Here is a 9,857-nt window from a genome sequence, read left to right on the forward strand (position 1 = left end):
CTTCATTTGGGTGTTATTCCCATTTAATTCACCGGGAGTCAAAGAGTTCTACTTTCCCTGAATACTAGGCATATGGTTACGCCATTTACCAAAAGAAGGAACAAAAATGCAGATAAAAATTATATGAAAAGACAGGTTACGGTTCCAATAGGTGGGTGTTTGAGGCCCCAGAAAGATACCATACGGAAAATGTAAGATCCAGGTGGGGGTCGGGTCTAGAGTTTGGGTGGAAAGATTGGGATTAGACACCCAGATTTGGGAATCATAGCATAAAGTAGTTAATGCGGTGGAAAGGGATGGGCTGACTTGCAACTTTGTAATGCCCTTTAAAATGTTAGAAGCATCACTGAAAGATAGTACAATATGTTGGGAAACACCAACATTTAAGGGCCATATGGAGCAAAGCAGGCGGAGAAGAGGCTGACAATGAGAAGCCAGAGAGTTTGGACGACGCGAGTGGTGGGCTATGATCCAAGAGGAGTTTTATCAAAGCTATTCAGAGCGCACTTGAATGAGGTCAAGCAGGAAATGATTTGGTTCTTGGCTTGGGAAGTCCACCACCCCTAGAGGTCTTCCATAACAACCTAGGGAAACACACTGAGAGTAATTTTTATTTGGAAGACGAGATGCAGTGGATCAGGAAAAAATCCTACCCTCTCTGGGCAAGGGCTAAAGTGGAGTGACAGCGAAAAGACAAAATTCTTAGCTCTTCTATGCCTTTAGTAAATGCTATCGAATGCGGGAAGTTTGGCTGGGATCCCTGGCTCAGTACTTCGTCTCTTCTCAGAGCTCCTCAGAACTGAGCAAAAGCAGCCCCCGCCCCTCCTTGGGAACGTGCCGGGCCCGCCTCCAGCCTCAGCCCCTCCGCGGGGGAGCAGGAGCGTGGCGCAACCGCCAGGGGGCGCAGACTGCGGGATCATTTGTAAGACTTGGGGCGGGGCCACGGGCGGGGCGGGCCCTGGGGTGGCTTCCGGTTTCCGGCTTCCGGCGGAGTGCTGGGTAGTCGCTCGCAGCCGTCATGGCAGCGGAGGAGAAGGATCCTCTGAGCTATTTCGCGGCATACGGGAGCAGCAGCTCAGGCTCCTCGGACGAAGAGGATAACATCGAGCCGGAGGAGACGAGTCGCAGAACCCCGAATCCGGCGAAGTCGGCGGGCGGCTGTAGGAACAAGGCGGAGAAGCGGCTCCCGGGACCCGACGAGCTGTTTAGGAGCGTGACTCGCCCGGCTTTTCTCTACAATCCGCTCAACAAGCAGATAGACTGGGAGAGGCACGTCGTCAAGGCGCCTGAGGAGGTGAGGTCCCCGACCCCGTTTCCCGGTCTCGACCCCGGCCTGCGCCCCCTTCCTCCTGAGCCCCCTGCTGGGGACCTGCTGTCCGTTCCCCCACACGCAGTCACCCCCGCGGGATGCCGCACCACCCCCACCCACCTCAAGCCCTGGGAAACCTGGCCCCCTCCCCCAGCCTGGTGGGTGTCAGACCGGACCCGCAGCCCCGCCCCTTGTGAGGAGACCCAAACCTCCGCGCTCGGTGCCCCGACCCCGCGCGGCGAGGACTAACAGTGGTGACTCCCCCGCCCCCCCCGCTGCAGCTTCTCCCTGAGACCCCTTCCCTTTGACGCCGAAGTGCCTGCGGTGTTGCCTCCAAGACAGTGTCTGCTGCAGTCTCCTGAAGGGGTCAGCCTTGGCGTAGTATCTCTGAGACTGGATTCTTCTTTGGTAACTAAATGTTATTAGCTTTATTCATATAGGGAACCCTTTGGCTTTTCACTTAACAGTATTGTGATTTTGATGGAAAAATGTGTCTTTCAACCTTAAAGAAAAAAAAAGTCAGCCTGAACGATAAGCGAACGGCAGGGAGTTGCATGTGCCCACGTCCATCGTAGGAACCTCGGTTCGTCACAGTGCTTCTTAATGTGCTTGCTTAACAGCCTCCAAAGGAATTCAAAATATGGAAGTCAAATTATGTACCACCTCCTGAGACCTACACCACTGAGAAGAAGCCTCCGCCTCCAGAGCTTGACATGGCAATAAAATGGTCTAACATATATGAGGACAATGGTGATGATGCTCCACAGAATGCTAAGAAAGCTAGGCTTCTACCAGAAGGGGAGGAGACATTGGAATCAGGTAAGGAAAGTCAGAATCCGGTGGTGATCTATTTTGATCCCCGTGATGGGCTTAAAAAGAATGAGATATTTAATGAATGAAAATTAAATCTAGCGAATTGGCAAACTAATTTGATGGTCTTTGGATACTTATTGCTCTGCTTTTGAGAAAGATCATATATATTTGGCTTTAACATGAAGTCTCTGATAGCTCAGCTAGTAGTAGTTGCGGCATTTTAGTGAAAGATCATAAATTATTCAGCCTTTAAAATATCTGATATCTCATCCAGTAGTCTGATTTGTGATGCCTTATTATTAGAACAACACAAATCAATTCATGGATTCTTGTGACCGTAACTACAAAGTACTGAAGGCTTAATTTTCTTTTTTTTTTTTCTTCTTTTAATTTTTTTTTCTTTTCTTTCTTTTTTTTTTTTTTTTTGAGACAGCATTTGGCTCTTGTTGCCCAGGCTGGAGTGCAATGGCGTCATCTCGGCTCACTGCAACCTCCACCTCCCAGGTTCAAGCGATTATCCTGCCTCAGCCTCCAAGTAGCTGGGATTACAGGCGCCTGCCACCACGCCGGGCTAATTTTTTTTTTTTTTTTTTTTTTTTTTTTTTTGTAGAGGTGGGGTTTCACCATGTTGGTCAGGCTGATCTTGAACTCCTGACCTCAGGTGATCCACCTGCCTCGGCCTCCCAAAGTGTTGGGATTACAGGTGTGAGCCACCGCGCCCGGCCGAAGGCTTCATTTTCTATTAAAGCAGTTGTGCTTCAGAGCTAAAATTAGCATGACAAAATGAATGTAACTGAGCATTACTACCTAGTAATAGGAAGATGATGACTGAGTTGTTTTACTTTAGTTCATAATAGCATAATTTCATCTGTTACTTGGACTATCACAGTAATCTTTGCCAACACACTCTTATCCAATCTGTACCATCCTTCACTGCAGCTAATGTTGAGTTTCTAAAAGTCATATCTGATTATGTAACTTGCCTGCTTAAAACCCTTCAACGGGATAGAGTCAAGGCCTTCTATTGATAGGCCCTTTCTCCCTGTCCACAGTCATTTTTAATGGCCCCTTTCTAGCACTTGAAGATCTTGAAATCCAGAACTGAATTGTATGGTTCCCTGCCTTTCAGTATACGTTGCACCTTATTCTGGAGTGTTCTTTCTTATCTCTGGCTAGTAAACTAATTCATTCTTCAAAATCCAAATCAAAAGAAGAAATCTCAGGTATCACCTCTGATAATTATTTGCTCCTCTGTACCTTGTTTATGCTAATGCTGTTGATTGCCCTCATCACTTGTATGTGATTTTTTTAAAAGTCTGTCTGCTTTATGATGAGTTCCTCAAACAGAAGGATTTGAAATGTTTATGTTTGTATCGAGTACATTGTAAGTATTCAGTAATTGTTGAACTAATGTTTTGGACCATTATTTTTAAGAAAGAGTATGCCATTTTTGTTAAACAGATTTCTGATCTTCCCACAATACAAGGGCTACTTAGCCCATTTTTAACAGTCACGCAGGGAGTGATGTTTTGTTTTAAGAGAAAGGAGAACTGACTGGCAGGAGTTCTTTCTTTAATTTTGAATCTACCTAGCTTTTCCATTACTTCTGCTGACTTCCAATATGTATTAGAAGTCACTAATGAAGGAGCATCTTCAGGAAGTAACATCTTTTTGCAGACCTTAAATGATGTAAACATTTATGATACCTCATTTGTACAATCTTTTTGTTTTTTTTTTTTTTTTTTTTTTTTTTTTTTGAGACGGCGTCTCTGTCGGTCGCCCAGGCTGGAGTGCAGTGGCGCCATCTTGGCTCACTGCAAGCTCCGCCTCCCGGGTTCACGCCATTCTCCCGCCTCAGCCTCCCGAGTAGCTGGGACTGCAGGCGTCCCACTCCCGGCTAATTTTTTTGTATTTTTAGTAGAGACGGGGTTTCACCGTGTTAGCCAGGATGGTCTGGATCTCCTGACCTCGTGATCTGCTCGCCTTGGCCTCCCAGAGTGCTGGGATTACAGGCGTGAGCCACCGCGCCCGGCCAATCCTTTTCATAATTAGTAAAAATATATTTGCTTAAATAATCTTTAATTATTACAACACCTTGTGAAATGAGATAGAGAAATGTGGAAGTGATAGCTTACATAACTTGTCCGAGGTCACAAACTAGAAAATGCCAAATTCTAAAATAGGCACTTTCACACAGTTTTCTAATTTATTACTGCCAGCAACCTGATACAGAAGTGCTACATGACTCATTATTCCTGTTTTACAGATGATAAAACAATCTGAGATTAGGGAATTTACCCAAATTCATTCACGCAGCTAAAGAAGAGGCAGAGTAGTAGGCATTCAAATCCAGACCTTTAAATAGAAATTATGCCTTATTAAACTGGGATTTGGTCTCCTGATGAATAACTGTTTCTCAACAGTGAGATATAGCTATTCTTCTGTAGGGAGAATGGCAGTAAAGATACTAGGGTTGGTACTCAAACCAGATTTCCATAGGGTGGTGCTCTCACATCTTTGTCATTATATGGAAAAAAACAGGATTATACACCAGGGCAAGCAAGAAAGAATTATCTTTTTTCTAGCTTAGCTTTTGAGTTAAGTTAGAAGGAGTTCCAAATATGTGGCAAATAACACTGCTATTCACGTAGATAATTTCTGTCTTTTTGATCACATGATGGTCCTTTATTGGAAAACAAATACAGGCAAAATCAAATAACAGACCCAGTTTTTAGAAGTGATTTTTGCCATTTCAGATTCCTATATCATAAACCCACTGTAAAATCAATTTATGTTATAATTTTGTAGCCTTTCTTTTTCATTCATAAAACATGTATCAGAAACTCTACACTCTTATCCAAATTTTAGATTAGCAAGTTACTTTTTTTGCTTCCCCATTCTGCCCTTTGGCCTTTTATTGCCGGTTAACGTCTTCCAGTTACTTTAGAGGAAGAGCTGGGAAAGGTTCAGAACTCATCATTGGGTCTTGCTGCTTATCAGCACTTCAGGTTTTTTTTTTTTTTTTTTTTTAGATGGAGTCTCGCTCTGTCGCCCAGGCTGGAGTGCAATGGTGCGATCTCAGCTCACTGCAACCTCCGCCTCCCAGGTTCAAGCGATTCTCCTGCCTCAGCCTGCCAAGTAGCTGGGACTACAGGCACACGCCACCACGCCCAGCTAATTTTTGTATTTTTAGTGGAGACGGGGTTTCACTATGTTGGCCAGGGTGGTCTCGATCTCCTGACCTCGTGATCTGCCCGCTTCAGCCTCCCAAAGTGTTGGGATTACAGGCATGAGCCACCGCACCCTGCCACTTCTGGTTTTAGTGGTTGTAAAATGTAGGTAAGCAAAGCTTAGTTATTAGTTGTAGCTTTATTGACATGTATAATAATTGTAAAAGCATAATTAATATAGTGATTTTTAGTTTACACTTTTTAGAATTTAGAAAGTTTGTATATTGATAAGTTAAACTTACTTAACTTGAGTGATTTGAGTTCCATAATAAAAAAATTGTTTCCTTACCAGTACATCTATACTATATGAGACCAAGTAAAAAAGCTCAGTAAAGTTGATAAATGAACATTGCTCAGATTTTTTCCCCTACTCTAGTTTATAAAGCAATGCCTTGTCATGACACTAGGTGGCATAGCACTTCTGCTCAAATCACTGATAGCCAGTTACTTTTTAACTTCAGTAGTTTGTGGTTTTGTTATTCAGTTAATTTACTTGTAATAAGTGGCAAATTAAATCAAAAATATCTCGGTATCATCTTCTAAATGTATGTTAATGCATAGTGAATATTATAGTAAACTTAGTACTTTCCATTTTTATATTATCACTACTGAAAATCTCAAAAGAGGAGCTTAGTGATAATTAACTCCAGTTAAAAAGCAAAAGGTATTAGCAGGGCATGGTGGTGGGTGCCTGTAATCCCAGCTACTTGGGAGGCTGAGGCAGGAGAATTGCTTGAACCCAGGAGGCGGAGGTTGCAGTCACCCAAGATCATGCAACTACATTCCAGCCTAGGTGACAAGAGTAAAACTCCGTCTCAAAAAAATCAGTTTATCCAAGACAGTATATCAGAAAGAAAGAAGCAATAGAGAACTAGTATTGTTCTTGTATGCGTTAGACTTTACATAATATTAGTTGTCCTGATGTCAATGTTACTGCTTTCAATTAATTCTTCTACTTTCCCAGAATAGCATCTATATTGCTTTTAATTTTGAGGGTTTTAAAATAAAATGCAGTGTATGTCAAATGTACAGTTTAGTACCAAGCCAGTAGATGTCAGTATGATGCCTTAAGTCTTCTTTAATTAAAGATATTTTTTTTAATTTAAAAAAAAAAAAAGCAAAAGGTGCCGGGTGCAGTGGCTCACGCCTGTAATCCCAGCACTTTGGGAGGCCGAGGTGGGTGGATCACGAGGTCAGGAGATCGAGACCATCCTGGCTAACATTGTGAAACCCTGTCTCTACTAAAAATACAAAAAATTAGCTAGGTGTGATGGCAGGCGCCTATAGTCCCAGCTGCTTGGGAGGCTGAGGCAGGAGAATGGCGTGAACCCGGGAGGTGGAGCTTACAGTGAGCGGAGATGGCACCACTGCCCTCCAGCCTGGGCAACAGAGCAAGACTCCATCTCAAAAAAAAAAAAAAAAAAAAAAGCAAAAGGTTTGGCTTGTTTGGGTGATATACCATGTTATTTGGTTTGTAGAGCCAGTATTTTTGTGTGAACATGATGAACTACTGATTAAAACTTTGATTTGTAAATTCCTGGGGTGAGTTTATCTGAATTGTATTTTATTCCACTGCCTACTTAAATCCATAGTGCTCTGTGAAGCATGTGAATAACATCACCGTGCTGTGCTTGAAGGGGAGTGAAGATGAATGGTATTGATTGTTATCTGCATCAATAAATGAGATATTCTGATTATGGTACAGTTAGCAGAAGGGAATTGAAGGCTTGAGATTTTAATATTTCCTTCAAGGAATTTATGATCTGATGTCAGTGGTTCCCCACATTTTTTAATATGAAGGCTTCTTTCAATATCGAGATATTTTATAGATCTCCACATGATAACCTGTTGAACTTTTTGAGTATCTGTTGATCAAGAAAATAAAGTCAAAAGCTACAATTAATTAGTAATGTGCTCAAAATAAATTTGTATTTTATAAATCGTAACATCTTTTCCATGTTACTCTGTCTATACGGAGTTCTTAATACCACACATTTGCTTAGGGAGATGGAATTAGCAACTAGTCTGTGCTACCCTGTATTTTTTTTTTTTAACCATGTAGTTGGATTTTTTTAAATAGAATAAAAGAGTTCACTTTTTCAGGTTTGACAACATTTTTATGAATTGGAAATTTTCTGTGGCTACAGATACTATTAACATTTTGGAAAGGTGTAAAGAACATTGTTTTAATGTACGGCTCTTCGCTAACCTCCCTCCCCTCTCCAAATTCTCCATAATGTGAAGTAGGAAGATATGTATTTTTCTGTTGCCATTAGAATGTTCTGGCCATCCTAGGAATGGGGACGGGGAGGGCGGGGGTGGGAATTAGAACTTACTAGAATAAAATTCCAAATAGAGGTTTGGGGAAACCTACTTGTGAGTGCTTTTTAACCTCAAAATAAGGATTTGGGGTGGGTGGAGAAGGTGATGGGGAAGAAGAAGTTGTTTTTGGAGGAGAGAAAGCAGATTGAAAGGAAAAGGACAGCTGATAGCCACTTAAATAATGTCATCATTAGATTGATACCTATTTTTTGTAAAAAGAAAACAATATGCTCCATTCTTACAAAGCATTGATTGTATTTGAATATGCACAATGTAAATACTATCATGCAGTGGTGTCCAAGGGAGAGAATACAGTCATGAGTTCTTAGTTTCTGTTATTGGTTGAGCCAATAAAGCCCCTTCGTCATCCTTTTCTGCTTATCACTAGCGACAGAAACTAAAAACTATGGCTTCAGGCTGCTACAAGCCTAAAACAAAACAGAACGACAACAACAAATAAGGCAGGTTGGACAAGCTTGCTGAGTATTTGGGAGCCTTTTTCAAAAGTCTGATTTGGGGGAAGTAAAGTCACTTATTTTAAGCTACCTTAATATAACACCTGAAGAGTCACTTTGTGAATTTTGTATGGCTGCAATTGAAAAAAAAAATTGCTCACTTTCACTTGCATTTAAAAATCAGAGCTCTAAAAGTTAATTCTTGTTTTTTATTGGGAAACTCTGAGAGAAACATTAGTTGATGAGGGTAACAATTTTGGTATAAAGCCAGTGAAATTTTAATGCTTAACATGTTGGGTTTTTTAAAATTACTGATTGAAACTCTTTTTTCTATTTAAAGATGATGAAAAAGATGAGCATACTTCTAAAAAGCGCAAAGTAGAGCCAGGAGAACCAGCAAAGAAGAAAAAGTAGAAACAAATGACCAGAATTTCTATACTGCTAAACTTGTTGAAATGTTTCTTTGGACAGATTAAGTTGATATTGTGGGTTATTATGCCACATATCTATGAAAGTGCATACGTTAATGAACTAATAAGTATTGCCTCAAGAACTTTCCACTATATAATTTTTTATTTAAAACATGTATGTATTTAAAACTCAACTGGTGACTTGTGATTGTGAAATTGATAACACTTGGATGCATTCTTGCTCTCACAGAATTGGTGACATGCTTTGAGAGTTTTGTCACATGTTGACATGCCAATGTTCTATAAACCTTTTATAAAGGAATATATTTTTAAAGTAAATATATTGTAATGTACTGTGAACTTGTAGGGTGCTTTTCAACAGTCTTTGTACAGTGTAAATAGATCATGGAAATAAAATTACTTATTCAATATTACTATTACTGTATAACATTAACATTTGAATGTTTGTCTGTGACAGGTACCCTATTTGTCCTGTGACATTTTCAGTTGTAATAAGAAGTATTACCATTTAAAGAGTGCCTCCTGTGTTCCAGGTGCTTTGTGCATATATTTTCTCTGATCCTTAAACAACCTAGCAAGGTATTATTAGTATTCTCATTTTATAATAAAGAGTGCTTGAGTAGCTTGTCTAATGTTACACAGCTAGTGAGTGATTCATTTGGAATTTAACTTGGGACACTTGAACTTCAAAATCATCACATTAAACCACCTGTCCACCAGTCAAAATTTAGTCATCTTTCAAGAATGACATCAGTTGTCATCTCTTCCAGGTACTTTTCTGTTGTCCCTGGAGATCTGTTAGTGGAGATCTTTTCCTCTCCTGATTGTATGACTGTACTTGTCATCTATGCTTTATGGTTATTCATTAATTTGTTTATTAAATTGTACGTTTACAGGACATTCAGTTAAATTTGAATTTCAGATAAATAATGTTTTAGTATATTTAATATTCAGGACATATACAAAAAATTTATCTGAAATTCAAATTTAACTGAACATCTTTTATCTGGTAACCCTACTTCTACATGTTTTCTCTACCCAGCTTCTATTTTAATGCTCTGCATATAGTAATAATAAAATGAACAAGAAGTAGTTGGGAAGATATGCAAAGTAGTTGGGAAGTAGTTGCAAAGAATGCAGTTATTTGTAGCATTTTGAACCATAAAAAGGTTACACTCTGCATCAATCTTTCCATGAATCTCAAGCCCTTAAGAGATAAGAATTACAGAACAGTGCACAGTGTATAAGAACAAGACAGCCAAGCGTGGTGGCTTATGCTTGTAATCCCAGCACTTTG

The 9,857-nt window shown here is 40.4% G+C and overlaps 1 protein-coding gene across 1 annotated transcript; it reads left to right on the forward strand.

Annotated features, from left to right (window-relative positions):
• Nucleotides 1-986: 986 nt before the first annotated feature.
• Nucleotides 987-9,197, forward strand: CUNH1orf52 (chromosome unknown C1orf52 homolog). The gene is made up of 3 exons (XM_032155471.2): nucleotides 987-1,294; nucleotides 1,930-2,128; nucleotides 8,470-9,197. Exons 1-3 carry the CDS (start codon nucleotides 1,019-1,021, stop codon nucleotides 8,541-8,543), a joined length of 549 nt encoding a protein of 182 aa, XP_032011362.1. The 5' UTR covers nucleotides 987-1,018; the 3' UTR covers nucleotides 8,544-9,197.
• The last annotated feature ends 660 nt before the right edge of the window (nucleotides 9,198-9,857 follow it).

The sequence above is a fragment of the Hylobates moloch genome, unplaced genomic scaffold (assembly GCF_009828535.3).
Source record: "Hylobates moloch isolate HMO894 unplaced genomic scaffold, HMol_V3 SCAFFOLD_5, whole genome shotgun sequence".
In the NCBI taxonomy this organism is placed as follows: Eukaryota; Metazoa; Chordata; class Mammalia; order Primates; family Hylobatidae; genus Hylobates; species Hylobates moloch.

What these genes read in the sequence shown, in the direction of transcription:
- CUNH1orf52 (XM_032155471.2), top strand. Translation starts at nt 1,019, where the DNA reads ATGGCAGCGGAGGAGAAGGATCCTCTGAGCTATTTCGCGGCATACGGG. An exon ending in TCGTCAAGGCGCCTGAGGAG is followed by an intron (nt 1,295 to 1,929) that starts GTGAGGTCCCCG and finishes CTTGCTTAACAG; the next exon opens with CCTCCAAAGGAATTCAAAAT. An exon ending in GGAGGAGACATTGGAATCAG is followed by an intron (nt 2,129 to 8,469) that starts GTAAGGAAAGTC and finishes TTCTATTTAAAG; the next exon opens with ATGATGAAAAAGATGAGCAT.